Below are 15,920 nucleotides of genomic sequence, written 5' to 3' on the forward strand. Positions count from 1 at the left end.
ACGAATTACACGTATTGGTAACAATGGAATACAAAGTAACCACGATTTACACGTATTGGTAACAATGGAATACAAAGTAGCCACGAATTACACGTATTTGTAGCAATGGAATACAAAGTAGCCACGAATTACACGTATTGGTAACAATGGAATACAAAGTAGCCACGAATTACACGTGTTGGTAACAATGGAATACAAAGTAACCACGAGTTACACGTATCGGTAACAATGGAATACAAAGTAACTACACATTACACGTATTGGTAACAATGGAATACAAAGTAACCACGAATTACACGTATTCGTAACAATTAAATTCAAAGTAATCACGAATTACAAGTATTGATAACAATGAAATACAAAGTAACCACGAATTACACGTATTGGTAAAAATGAAATACAAAGTAACTACGCATTACACGTATTGGTAAAAATGAAATACAAAGTCACTACGCATTACACGTATTGGTAACAATGGAATACAAAGTAACCACGAATTACACGTATTGGTAACAACGAAATACAAAATAACCACGAATTACACGTATTGGTAACAATGAAATACAAAGTAGCCACGAATTACACGTATTGGTAGCAATGGAATACAAAGTAACCACGAATTATACGTATTCGTAACAATGAAATACAAAGTAACAACAAATTACACGTATTGTTAAAAATGAAAAACAAAGACACCAAGAATTACCTGAATCGGTAACAATGGAATACAAAGTAACCACGAATTACACGTATTGGTAGCAATGGAATACGTATTTGTAACAATGGAATACAAAGTAACTACACATTAAACGTATTGGTAACAATGGAATACAAAGTAACCACGAATTACACGTATTAGTAACAATGGAATACAAAGTTACCACGAAGTACACGTATTGCTAACAATGAAAAACAAAGAAACCAAGAATTACCTGAATTGGTTAAAATGGAATACAAAGTTACAACGAATTACACGTATTGGAATCAATGAAATACAAAGTAACCACGAATTACACATATTGGTTACAATGGAATACAAAGTAACCACGAATTACACGTATTGAGAACAATTAAATACAAAGTAATCACGAATTACACGTATTGGGAACAATAAAGTACAAAGTAACCACGAATTACACGTATTGGTAACAATGAAGTACAAAGTAACCACGAATTACACGAATTGGTGTAACAATGAAATACAAAGTAACAAGTGTTACACGTATTGGTTACAAGGACATACAAAACAATTAAGTTGTACAAATGTATACGAAACTAGTCCACGCATTGGCAACTATTAATAAAAAAACGATGTCTTCAAGTTAGTATATCATTAATTGGAAACCAGAAAAAACCGGTGTGAATTTTATCTTTATTCTGTAATTACCCTATTGAGGACAATTGAAAGGTAATATATGTGCACGAGAATAAAACACGTTGTTTACAAGCAAGGGGAGATAACCGAAGTTTAAATGGAACATCTAAAACTGATTTTCAATCGAACTCATGATAATTTAATATCAAGCATGAGATTTTAAGTGCCAGTATAAAGGAGATGTTAATTATAGCTGGTCTCAATAAGTAATTCAGTTTAAGTACAAAAGAGTTACACAAACTGTTACTAATTGATCAGATATAAACTGAAGGCGTCAAATTATAAAAGTGATTAATCATGTTAAACCTGTCTAATGCAATTTAACCTTTTTTAATGAGTTATTTTGAAATGATCAGTTCTCAAAGAAAGGCCTCAAATTAGGTCATGTCAAACTAGACTGGGTTAATGTATGGTGCACTGTTAATGGTAGTGTTGGTTAATTATACCCACGTGACTGACAGGACGGACGTCGTAGGCTCCCCACACCGTACCGCGTGATGTCATTAATCACACACGTCCAATCACAGGTAGATTACAGGTAAATTACAGGTATTTAAATTCTATTTCTCGTATTTGTTTGTCATTGACTCTCATTAACATCTGTAAATGATTTGTCACCTGTTCACATCGGGGCTTTGTAAACTGCTAATTAAAACGTTTGAGATTTAATATGATAACTAAATTAATGATAAATCTGCAATGAGGTGTGGAATGTCATCTAGAGAATGACATATGGATGTTCTCAAAATAGACTAACTCGATCTGCGCTGAGGATGGCTAATGCTGATTCGACCTTAGCTTACAACAACATCACTGCGGCGATTTGACGTCACATACATGCTGGAGAGTGCGTAACATACCAGAGGTTGATGGTTATTTTGGTATAGTTGGATTAAAGCCTGGTTATTTTAAAAAGAACATTTTGCTTCTTCACTCGACAGAACTAAGAGGTACAGCATTGCAATTGCTTGATAACACATTGAGGTGAAAGTGTGATAGCGAGCGTACCATACACAACGAAGAGACTAAAGGTATAAACAATACATATCTTTGGTTGATTTGTAATATTGATCGAAACAGCAAATCGATATCGTGTTTGTAATGTCACTTTATTTGTAGCATCACGTTTGCTCCATGCCAGCTGCAGTACTTTTCTTTTTGCGGGTTTCTTACGTCCCATTTTGTTAAATCATAAAAAAATACGATTTCATACCTAATAGAATAGCTGAGGATTTTACTTTGGTAAAATTGTTGTTATGTGGACCTGAAAAGTGATATTGACTTTGTCTTCGTCTCGGTTTATATCGGTTTTTTCAGGTTAATATACATAATAACCACATTTTCACCTCAACAAAAGTCAATGATTGGTATAAAACACCAGTATCCCAAGCGGAAATCGCGTTAGTTCAAAGGTTGGCGTCACCACTATAACTGTGGAGTAAACATATGTTTGTTTCTTTCCAAAAGGCATTTTTTGCGACAAAAATTACAATAAAACACTGTTTATCCTCGTGTTCCCATAACAGTGTTATCCTTAATATCTTTAAATGTATTCCAAAGACATGTTTATCGTGATTCTTTTTGTTTTGTTTCCATGAACATGCCTTTCATCCTACGCAGAATTGCTAATCACCTTTTTCTTTTTTCGCGCAGTCAAAAATGACAACGACAAGAATTATGGCGACATGAATATTAAAGAAACCATTTATCATAGTATTCATCACTACCCTTAATTCACTCGAGCGTGCTCTTCAAATTAGGCCATGCACGTGATTGAAACATATTTCAAGTGCATGCACATCCGAAATGTAATTACGAGCAGTCCTAGTTAAGTGTTATGAATGAAACAACGCGCACGTGTAACGACCATTAATTACCCATGTGCAGATTATACCCTGATATTAATACAGACCCGTATAACATTAAGCTGGATTATTTCTGTTCCGATCGCGACACATGTAGATATCAGAAGTTGACTGGTGTGTGTGGAATGGAGACGAGTGGACTTGGATGATTGGAAGGCGACAAGTTGACAGGTGGGCGAGTGTGCTGATAAACGAGTTTATTGGTGGGCGAAATGACTGTCATTTAGGGGGCGAGTGAACTGGATGGCGAATGTACAGGGAGCGAGTGAACTTGAGAGTGAGTGTATTGAAGGGTGAGTGAACTGGAGGCTGAGTGTACTCTAGGCCGAGTTGATTGGAAGGCGAGAAGAATACTGGGCAAGTTGACTTGTAGGCATGTGAACTGTTGTGGAGTGGATTGGTGTGCAAGTGGATTGGTGTGCAAGTGGATTGGTGGGCAAATGAACTGAAGGGCGAGTGTACTGGTGTGCGAGTGGACTGGTGTGCGAGTGTACTGGTGTGCGAGTGGACTAGAGGGCGAGTGGACTGGTGTGCTGGTGGACTGGAGGGCGAATGGACTGGTGTGCGAGTGGACTGGAGGGAGAGTGGACTGGTGTGCGAGTGGACTAGAGGGCGAGTGGACTGGTGTGCTGGTGGACTGGAGGGCGAATGGACTGGTGTGCGAGTGGACTGGAGGGCGAGTGGACTGGTGTGCTGGTGGGCGAGTGGATTGGTAGGCAAATGTACTGACAGGCAAGTAGACAGTTCCGAGAGTTTTAGTGGATGATTTGCCTGGTGGGCGAACCGAGGGGCGACTTGAATTTTAGGCAAATACTAAATGTAACAGCCAAGTTGAATGGTTGGCAGGTTACTTTGTTTTGTGTGGGGTTTAACGTCCTCGCAACAATCTGGGTTTTATAAGGAGGGTGCCTTGGGAGAGACCACTGGTAATAGAAAGTAGATAGAAACGATTTTTTACAAGAATTACAGGAAATAAAAGCTGATTGACAAGATGACAGGCTACCTGACTGCAAGACGAGAAGACTGAATGAAGGGCAGGCTGATTGCCTGGCGATTTGACAGGAGTGCATGTTGGCTGGCGAGCAAGTTAAATGTTTGACAGAGTAGTAATGGACTTTAAATGTTCTGCAATTTAACAGTGATCCACAATGTGACAACTAACAGTGATCCACAGGGTAACAATTACCAGTGTTCCACAGATAACAACCAACAGTCTTCCACAGGGTAACAGCTAAAAGTGTTCTACCAGGTGACAACTAACGGTATCCACAGGGTTGCAGCTAACAGTGTTCGGCTAGGTTACAACTAATAGTGTTTCACAGAGTAACAACTAACGGTGTCCCACAGGGTAACAACTGACGGTGTCCCACAGGGTAACATCTAACAGTGTCCCACAGGGTAACAGCTAAAGGTGTCCCACAGGGTAACAACTAACGGTGTCCCACAGGGTAACAACTAACGGTGTCCAACATGGTAACAACTAACGGTGTCCCAAAGGGTAACAACTAACGGTGTCCCACATAGGGTGTCCAACATGGTAACAACTAACGGTGTCCTACAGAGTAACAACTAACGGTGTCCCACAGGGTAACAACTGACGGTTTCCCACAAGGTAACAACTAACGGTGTCCTACAGAGTAACAACTAACGGTGTCCCACAGTGTAACAACTAACGGTGTCCCACAGGGTAACAACTGACGGTTTCCCACAAGCTAACAACTAACGGTGTCCCACAGGGTAACAACTGACGGTTTCCCACAAGCTAACAACTAACGGTGTCCCACAGGGTAACAACTAACGGTGTCCCACAGATTAACAACTAACGATGTCCTACAGGGTAACGACTGACATGTTCTGCATGTTAACAAGATCTAACAGTGTGTTCGAGGGCAGCAACTTATAATGTTCTACAAGGTAGCCACTGGCAGCAACTAACAATGTTCTACAAGGTAACCGCTGGCAGTAACTTACAATGTTCTTCAAGGTAACCACTGGCAGCAACTTACAATGTTCTACAAGGTAACCACTGGCAGCAACTTACGATGTTCTACCAGGTAACCACTGGCAGCAACTTACAATGTTCTACAAGGTAACCGCTGGCAGCAACTTTCAATGTTCTACAAGGTAACCACTGGCCGAGTTTGTCGGGAAAACCACTACCAGTTAATGTTTCACCGGGTAACAACCTGAAGGTAGGGTTATACAAGATAATAACTTACAATTTATGCTTCAGAGGGTGACAAATCATAGTTATTGTTGCAAAGGGTATAACAAGCAGCGCATCGGATAGTTTTACCTACATGCACGCGACATAGCGAGCTTTTGAAGTCAATATGCGGGAGTGGCAATGGAAGGGAATTGCTAGGTTTTCCCCTGACGTAAGTCAATTTGAGCTTTAAGCTGCATTTCGTCGCAGATTTGTGGTCGTGTGTTGTAGATGTCGCCTTTAGACGATCTGTTATACTTGTTTTGAATTCAAACGGCTATCACGTTTTTGTAGCAATTTTAGATGTAATTTCTTGATCAACGTATAGAAATGATTTTATATTAAATGACTCAAACGTCGACTATATTTATCTATAATATGATTAAACCAGATCAGCTTTCTCTGATGTTCCTCCATATTTCTAAGATTGTATATTACGAGTTTCAAAGTATCTACTCGAGACAGATGTACGACACTATATTTCCCAAGGATTTCAGCTACAGATGATTCATACTGCCAAGGTCTCTCCGCAATACAGTAATTACAAAACTAAAATTCAAGTTTTTTTGGTTAAGTGTAAATGTATATCCCTAGAAATAGGATTTATTTGAAATTTATCACAATATATTTTACACTACGCGTAGAAATTAAGAGGGTAGCTCAATAGTTTACGGTGTAGCGTGGTGACATTTTAAGAGAGGTATCATGAATATGGTGGGCAATTACTCGCATCATACCAGTTTTTTACGTCCAATATCGATTTCTAGGCTTCCGTGTAGATATAGAAAGTGATAATAAGAAAACGACGTGTGTGCCTAATTTTGTCGTTAACCAGGAGATGATTGATAACGTTGCAAATGTTGGCAATCATTCGGATATTACTTGTTAACCTTAATTCTATTCTCCTTAAAGAAATTTAAACTGACTTATTTATATATCTTAAAAAAACGAAACAAAACATTGCTTTACTTCCTCAGATTATACGGTAACCTGTCACGGTCCTTAGGCCACGAGTCTTCCATTAGAGGGGCAGAGCATAATATATGAAAAAAATGTGCCATTTAAATATTATTCAGGCTCTTGCTTTGTAATACAGCATACTTCAGCTGTTGAAAAACACACAATCGGAGTTATTAACAAAGAGGACTGACCGAAAGACTGACCAAAGGACTGACCAGGAATTCTGACCAAGAGGACTGACTGAAGGATGACCAAAGGACTAACCAGGAAGTCTGATCAGGAGTACTAACCAAGAGGACTGACCAAAAGACTGACCAGGAGATCTGGCCAAGAGGACTGACCGAAAGGCTGACCAAAGGACTGGTCAGGAGTACTGACCAGGAGTACTAACCAATAGGACTGACCGAAGGACTGACCAGGAGATCTGACCAAGAGGACTGACTGAAGGATGACCAAAGGACTGACCAGGAAGTCTGATCAGGAGTACTAACCAAGAGGACTGACCAAAAGACTGACCAGGAGTACCAACAAAGAGGACTGACCAGGAGTACTAACCAAGAGGAATGACCAGGAGTACTAACAAAGAGGACTGACCGAAGGACTAACCGGGAGTACTGACCAAGAGGAATGACCGAAGGACTGGCCAGCTAGTTTGACAATGAGTAGGGATCAGGAAATCTGACCAAGAGGACTGACCGAAACACCGACCAAATGACTGACCAGGAGATCTGACCAAGAGGACTGACCGAAAGGCTGACCAAAGGACTGGTCAGGAGTACTGACCAGGAGTACTAACCAATAGGACTGACCGAAGGACTGACCCGGAAGTCTGACCAAGAGGACTGACCGAAAGACTGACCAAGAGTACTAACCAAGAGGACTGACCGAAAGACTGACCAGGAAGTCTGACCAACAGGACTGATCAAATGACTGACCAAGAGTTCTAACCAAGAGGACTGATCGAAGGACTGACCAAGAGGACTGACCAAGAGGAATGACCGAAGGACTGACCAGGAAGTCTGACCAACAGGACTGATCAAAAGACTGACCAAGAGTTCTAACCAAGAGGACTGATCGAAGGACTGACCAAGAGGACTGACCAAGAGGAATGACCGAAGGACTGACCAGGAAGTCTGACCAGCAGTTCTGACCAAGAAGACTGATCGAAGGACTAATCGGGAGTACTGACCAAGAGGAATGACTGAAGGACTGGCCAGAACGTTTGACAATGAGTAGGGATCAAAAGGACTGAATCTTTGAAATGGACCGAAATATGGTGGTTTAGCATAGCCTTGGTCAACATCATAATCATTACTGCTGCTACAATTGAACTCAAAAACAATGTTCAATCACGTATTTACTCTGGAGAGCCCTAATTCATTACATCAGTCGGGTTACACTACTCCGGAACAAAGCCGTATCGTCGTTCCCGGAAAGTACCGAGTTGCTGGTATAATAGCCATCTCTCGCTCTCGTCACCGTTCTCCGGGAAAATCTGGTGACCCCATTTATCAGGCCTTATAACCGAGTGTTTAGGATGTAAATGTCTGCATAAGGAAGTATTTCTTTGAGAAAAAGAAATTCGAATGAAACCGAGTTATCCCTAAAGAGGCTGGTTTAAGCTGACAGATGTAATGTGTTTAGTGAAACTCTACCGAGGACCAGGGGATATAAAGGAAAGAGATATTAGTGTCGGCCAGTCTATACGCGACTATTCTCATTTCACATACGAGCCTTGACTGTGTCATTTGTCAAGCATCGCCATTTACAATGGCAGCATGCAGTTAACAGATAAACAAATTAATAACTTTACTGATAACTTGAATACCCGAACTCGTATATAATACTCCTGTGTTCAACAGTTTATTAGGAATACCAGGGTTTTGTACTATTTGATAAGACTGTACAAGGTAAAATGCCACTTTACCAGATAACGGAATTGTGTACCAGGTAATAGGTACTGTACAAGTGTACATGAAATATAATAGTGTATTGGGTAATGTAATATGACTTTGTACCAGAGCATATGTCTGAGTGCGAGGTAATATGTCGTTGTACCAAGTAATTTGTCTGTGTACCAGGAAATTATATGACATATGAATTTGCATTTGATAGGTAATAGGACTTTGTACCCGTATTAAGTCTACGAAATTTACCAATTTTATAATACAGCCTATAGTCTCTGAAATAACACACAGTCCGTAAAACCTCCTAATTCTATTAAATACAAGACAATCTTTTACCAAAATGAAGTCTAACAAGTACACCTATTCTTTAACACATCCTACAGTATCTGAAGTGCCACACAGTTTCTTTCCCGGCCTACAGTCTTTGAAGTACTAGACAAACTGCACACCCTACAGTCTATGAAATGCCACAGATTCTGTAAGACGCTTATAAGAACAGTCTGTAAAACCGCCTTCACGTTTTGTAACACTTCTACGTAGTTCCTAAAGTATCACACAATCTATGGAACTGCCTATAGTCTTTGAAGTACCACACAATCTGTAGACTCTCCTAAAAACGTAAATAGTCAATTTATTGTCGCACAGTCTGTAAAACTGCATTCAATCTATGTAGAAAAACACAACCTGCAAAAACTGTATCCTATAGTCTATGAAGTACCACATAGTCTGTAGACCTCGCTTTAGTCCAAGTCATACCCCGCGAACTATAGACCTCCACCTACAGTCCATTGCGTACCGCACGACCCCCTTCTGGTGACGTCTTTTTCCGAGACACGGATGAGGAATGAAACTCCAAGAGTCTTTGAATAATTGACATTTAAACGTCTGGTATGGGCCTCCAAAAGTTTCAAATTGCCTATGGCCTCTACAGGTCAGGTTTGTGCATAGAATTGGGGCTTATATTGGTCGTATGATTGTATTGAGACTGAGAGAGTGGCGCTCTAGGACAATCACGGCACACGACCACAACAGCATCGGGAGTTCATCAATCTGGACATCTACAGGGAGAGGGAGAGAGGGTGGATGATAAACAGCGGGAAGCATGTAAGGTGCCACGGCGGCCATCTCTTATATATACCTAGTCCTACAGCCATATCGTCTGTTCCAGAATAAGTGTTATGTACATAGTGTAAGTAGTCTCACATCTACTACTGTCTGTTCCATAAAAGTTTGACATATATCACACAAATATTGTGTATCAATACTATATATTATCCTACAGCAACTCTCTCCCCACAATGAAATTGTACTTAAGATATATATATATGTATATATATATATATATACATGTACAATAATGAGATCAACTAACTACAAAAATAATAGATATATCAAACATGTATCTCAGAAGCTGAATTTCTCTTGATGATAGTAAAGTGAAAACTGCTTGATTGAGACTAAATAATTACAATCAAAGGTTCAACATTGACAAATATGAATAACATATTTAAACCAATTAATCAGAGAAATAACCTCTCCTTATGAATTAGGAATAACAAGACAGTATTTCATCGGAAACAATTACATTTGTATCTGTATGTTTGTCAGAAAGCAAACGAACGATAATTATTTGAATAGCTAACAAATGAACATTGCTTGACATACCTAGTTTGACATGAATATCGTGACACACGGACTGAAGAACGGCTAAAATGTCATGACTCACAGTTCAGTGGTTAAGACAGATGTCATCACTACACGTGAACGCACCAGTGTATCGTAACCATATAGATTTGCATGTGCATCTGCTGTGCACGTTGTTCGCAGTGCTCACATGGTCGTTGGTTATCCTCTACGACCCATGGCTTTAGTGTGCCACTAAAACGTTTTCTGTGTCGTTCACTGTCTACAAGGAAGAGGTGACTAGGAGATGCAAACAATTCAAATACGTTATATCTCATTTCATTTAAAGTAAGTCTTTGATGTTCGGCAGGTATATTTTACAAAAGGACTCCTCGGCATCCTTCTTTGTCATCTTAAAATGATTATATGTTCAATATTGTCCATTATATCTGCATGTATCGGAAATACATTCAAGATCGATCAAATGCAGTGTCCGCTGATTGTGGCACATCTGTTGATGCATGGTAAGTTAGGACATTCTGACAGAGAATGAAACCTCAATCACTGAGGTGCGCAACAATGATCCAAAAGAGCAACAAGGATTGAACACACTGTCTAAAGATAAACATGCCCACTACCAGATCTGACTTCCTTGTTTGACCAAATGATGCCACTCATTGTCACACCTCTCCATTGACAATGGTTGGTACGGAGTAGGGTCTAGTGGTAAACTGAAGCAGCATTTCACGGCAGATTATCACCTGCTTCAGAAACTCACGACCAACGTCTATTTGTTATGAAAGAAATGTTCAAGATAGAAACAATGCAAGATTACATGTAGTTCTGTGTGGTTAAGATGTTATCTGAGAGCAATGCAGATAGTTTTGAGGTGTGGAGTAGCTTTCTGTTATTCTTAATAGATGAGGATATTATGTGCATTATAATATGATAGGCCATTGATAAAACATAGAAGTATATACATGTTATGGCCATTGATCAAACATAGAAGTATATACATGTTATGGCCATTGATAAAACATAGAAGTATATACATGTTATGGCCATTGATAAAACATACAAGTATATATATGTTATGGCCATTGATAAAACATACAAGCATATATATGTTATGGCCATTGATCAAACATACAAGTATATATATGTTATGGCCATTGATCAAACATAGAAGTATATACATGTTATGGTCATTGATCAAACATACAAGTATATATATGTTATGGCCATTGATAAAACATACAAGCATATATATGTTATGGCCATTGATCAAACATACAAGTATATATATGTTATGGCCATTGATCAAACATACAAGTATATACATGTTATGGCCATTGATAAAACATACAAGTATATACATGTTATGGCCATTGATCAAACATACAAGTATGTACATGTTATGGCCATTGATCAAACATACAAGTATATATATGTTATGGCCATTGATCAAACATAGAAGTATATATATGTTATGGCCATTGATAAAACATATAAGCATATATATGTTATGGCCATTGATCAAACATACAAGGATAGACATGTTATGGCCATTGATCAAACATAGAAGTATATATATGTTATGGCCATTGATCAAACCTAGAAGTATATACATGTTATGGTCATTGATCAAACATACAAGTATATACTTGTTATGGCCATTGATAAAACATACAAGTATATACATGTTATGGCCATTGATCAAACATACAAGTATATATACATGTTATGGCCATTGATTAAACATACAAGTATATACATGTTATGGCCATTGATAAAACATACAAGTATATACATTTTATGAATTTGCATAGTTCTACAATGTTACCCACGCCATTAATTAAGTAGGTCTGATATTTGTCACGCAATATGACTTGTGACATATTTTGATGCATTTTCTTCTTCACTAAAATCTGTGCAAGCTTTGGAGAAATATCTTTCATATACAGTTATTATCGTTACAGTCATAGTAGTATACTCTTTAGCTATTCAACATTATATTTCCTTTGGATATGGCAATATTTTTATCCATAATTTGAACACTAGTAGGGGGGATGGAAAATTGTTTTATATATTTAAGTTATAAATATACAACATTTGATAAAGCGCACTATCTAGCTAACATAAGCTACTCTAAAGCGCTTTACAGTACATAGATATACAATTAATACAATTAGCATATACATTAATCAATACAATTTTTGAGGAATTCGCAGGAGCTGCCTTATCAGGAAGTTATATATGCAATTTGTGTAAAGTTAGATTTGTCATTGCACTATAATAGTTCTGACATTAACCTATACATCATATGTCTCATGTAGCGTTTTAAAACAAATATACACTTCTAATAATGTTGTTGTTTTTTTTTGTTTTTTTTTTAAACGCTTCGTCTTTTTTTCTAATCGTTTCTTTTAATTTTTTATACTAGACGATACGATTGATATCCGTTCACTTGAGACCATGGTAGTTATCTGATTTCTTATTGATATATATGTATATGTGATGATGATGATGATGATGATAATGATGATGATTGTCATCGTATATATGTGGTGATGATTAGGAGGAGGAGGAGGAGGAGGAGGAGGAGAGGAGGAGGAGGAGGAGGATTTGTCATTGTGTAGATGTTGTGATGATGATAATGAGGATGAGGATGATGACTGGGAAACCATTGTCTTTTCCTGCAGTTGAGAGTTGATATATTTATATAAAAAAGATGGAACAAAAAAAACAGCAACAAGGGGAACAATAGGGACACGTGATCGACGTTTGAAGGAGGGGAGTTTAAAAGTTTACAATAACATGACATAGCAAATTTTGACCCCATTAGTATCATCTATGACGCGTCAAAGACTAATGACGAGGACGATATCATCCCTAACAATGGATTATAAATCTTGCGCAAATCACACATACGGTTTAAAACAAGACGTCGGAATGACCATGATACTTCTATAAAATACGCTAACCGATTGAAAACTTTTAAGACTTCTTAAGCAATAGAATTGAACAATTCTATGTAGCTTAGCTCTATCTGGTAGACGGACGCAACAAAAGGTTCCATCAAACAGACGTCGGTACTACTGTACCTCCTCTAATGCTGATTTCATTGAAGTTATCATAATAAACTCACCGGCATGTGTCTATGAACTCATCTGTGAAGACGATCATAATTTGTTTCCTCGTATGGAATAGATTTACATGTTTTGGAACTTCTTTCAGCCTTGAAAATTAAATTTTGTGGGTTATTTCTTTAACAGAAAAAAAACGAAATATGAAAATTCAAATTTTTAATATATGCTCGAAACTTTGTGTCAAATACTAGTACACATCGGCTACTTCTATCATCTGGGATCGTAATCATCAGTCCTCGACTTCTCCCTTAGCTCTGCAGTACCTCCTCCACTAAATTTACCTCTCCAGTCAACCCCCTTAACTCAATCCATCTGCTTCTTCAAGTCTCTTTTGTCACACCTCCAACCACTAAGTGTATGTATGCCTTACTTTGTTTTTCAAGTAAACGATGTTTGCATAAATATATGCAGGGAAATGCTTTGTAAAATTTCATTATTTGTACCCGACCCTATGGCCTTTTAGTGAAAAGGGAGTTTAAAATAACAAACGTGAAGACGATAAAACAATGACTAAAATGATTCATTAAGAATTTGAACCCTAAAAGTGTTACTCTGGAGTAGCAATATCTTGTTACAGATGTGATTGTAGTAATGGTATCGGTATAAAATACCCATATTGTCGTAATGGTATCGGTATAAAATACCCATATTCGCGTCATTGCAGCACACGTGATGACACGCATAAATAGGAAAACAATATACCGCAAAATCCATCGGCTGTTTACATAGATATTCTGTTCCTAGTGAAGTAATAATAATAATAATAATTCCAGGTTCTTATATACCGCTTTTTCACAACTTAGTTCGTAGGTCGTCTCAAAGCGGCTCACAAAGTATTAACCGTGGTAATAGGGCCTTTGCAACCAGCCAATGTCTGTCTCGACCCCCTGGGGAGCATACAGCCGGTGCTGCCATTTCAGCGCTCACAGCCAGCATTCAACAATTCTAGCACTGCCCAACCACGTACTTATTTATAGCTGAGTAGACTGGAACAAGCGGAGTAAAGTATATATATATCTTGCTCAAAGATTCAACACAGTGCCGTGCCGTGACTCGAACCGGCAACCCTTCAGTCACAAGCCCGGTGTCCTACCACTAGACAACCGTACCGCATAAAGTTATATGTTACCATTGGCTTGGTTTTCCCCGACAAGTATTGTACTCGTTGGCAGACGTTTCCAATTGTCACTCAGTAGTTACGTTATTACCTCGCGTTTTGTTTGATTCTCTCTCGACGCGGACATCACCGATGCGTTGGGCTGTATCTCGCTTTTACTGTTGCAGGAAACTACTGACTGAAACTGATTTTTTTGTCTGAGCTTGATTTGATTGTTTTTTTAGTCCTGTCGCCCGTCTTCCCCGTGTGTTTCAAGCCCAAATTTGAATTCCCGCCTCCTTTATTTATGTTGTAGTTCCGATATCTTTTGTCAAGTAAGATTTTTTACAGAAGTAGTTTTAACAGTGGTAAAACCCCACAAGGATCAACACTTCCGAGTTGTAAGGCCGTGGAAATGGTTTCGGAATTCTTTAAATACCATTTTTGCTGCTTGCTTAATGTTACTTGTTATTACGCCTAGTTTGCCCACAGTGTACTACGTCTGATGGGAATGGAACAGGTAAGTTTATGGAGATTCTACACCCGCACTTGTTGTTTTCAAACGTGTTATAAAATCCCGATTATCGTTGTCTTTAAAAGACTACTAGTACAGAATGGCTGAAGATATTTCAACTTTGATATAGATAATCCCAGGACAAATTGGATGATCTATTGTTGCATAAAAAGAGGGCACAGCCCCCTTGGGCACATATAGCGGAGTCAAAAGAGAGATTAGGGATTAATCTACAAAATGTTTACCTCTAAAGTACGGCTTGATAAAAATGAACATAAAATGGTATGAATCATTTATTGACCTAATGGGTATCGGGTTTGTATAAAATAATGATAAGGCGCACTTTTATAATGGATTTACTTACCTAGTGCCATTTCTCTCCGCTAGGCTATGCTTATTGAATTTACAGGTAGGGACCGTCATCGTTTGTCGGGATTCTGACCAGCTGATTGGTTTGAGTTTTGCTTATTGTTTTACATAAAAACGTGCACGAGATGAAGCATTGATGATCATTTAGAAACAATGAGTATAGTAAACATATTGAAATCAATCTGGAAACGTCGTATTTCAAAATAAACGAATGTTTCATAAAGGATTTTGCAAAATATGCCGTTTTTGTTATTTTTACAAAATAAAAGCATTGCAGTATAAACCGACTACATGGTAAGTTAGGACAAGGTAACATGGAATGGTGACCGAACACAGGCTGTAGAAATACAGTACACAGGGAAAGCACCTGTCAACATTCATGCTACATGTGGTATCAACACAAATCTAGTACATCCATAATGCATTAAGTCAATGATGTCTGCAACTATTAAGGTGACCGATTTGCGTTCATACGGGCTTGACTGTAAGGCGAACTCCTTTCAATACATATAATTACATTCTAATTTCAGTTATTACTGATCTAGTAATATGAATTTCTTACTATTTATGAATTTAAAAATTCTGTAACGTTGGTGCAAATGCCATACCGCCATCTAAATGTTTGTTTTATGTTGGTTTCACGCTGGATGAGACGGTTGGAGAATTTCTCCCGGTAGTGTTTACAATTGCACGTGCGGCGGAAATGTAAATATGCCGTTATGTAAGTGGAATCAGATACGACTTCCACTGTAACACGTTATTGCTGATTGAACAGCCCAAAGCACATGTATACATATACATGTACACTAACGCAGTCCGTACAATAAAGAAAACTGATTTTGTTTTAAGAGTTAAT

At 38.3% G+C, this 15,920-nt stretch overlaps 1 protein-coding gene across 1 annotated transcript; it reads right to left on the bottom strand.

The window, feature by feature from the left end:
* Positions 1-3,459: 3,459 nt before the first annotated feature.
* Positions 3,460-5,553, bottom strand: LOC110447108 (pollen-specific leucine-rich repeat extensin-like protein 1). Its single transcript, XM_021492560.1, has 2 exons — positions 5,541-5,553; positions 3,460-4,034 (listed from the first exon to the last, which is right to left on the bottom strand). The coding sequence occupies exons 1-2, from the start codon at positions 5,551-5,553 to the stop codon at positions 3,460-3,462; spliced, it is 588 nt and encodes a 195-aa protein (XP_021348235.1).
* Between the last annotated feature and the right edge of the window lie 10,367 nt (positions 5,554-15,920).

This window comes from Mizuhopecten yessoensis, unplaced genomic scaffold (genome assembly GCF_002113885.1).
Source record: "Mizuhopecten yessoensis strain PY_sf001 unplaced genomic scaffold, ASM211388v2 scaffold3229, whole genome shotgun sequence".
In the NCBI taxonomy this organism is placed as follows: domain Eukaryota; kingdom Metazoa; phylum Mollusca; class Bivalvia; order Pectinida; family Pectinidae; genus Mizuhopecten; species Mizuhopecten yessoensis.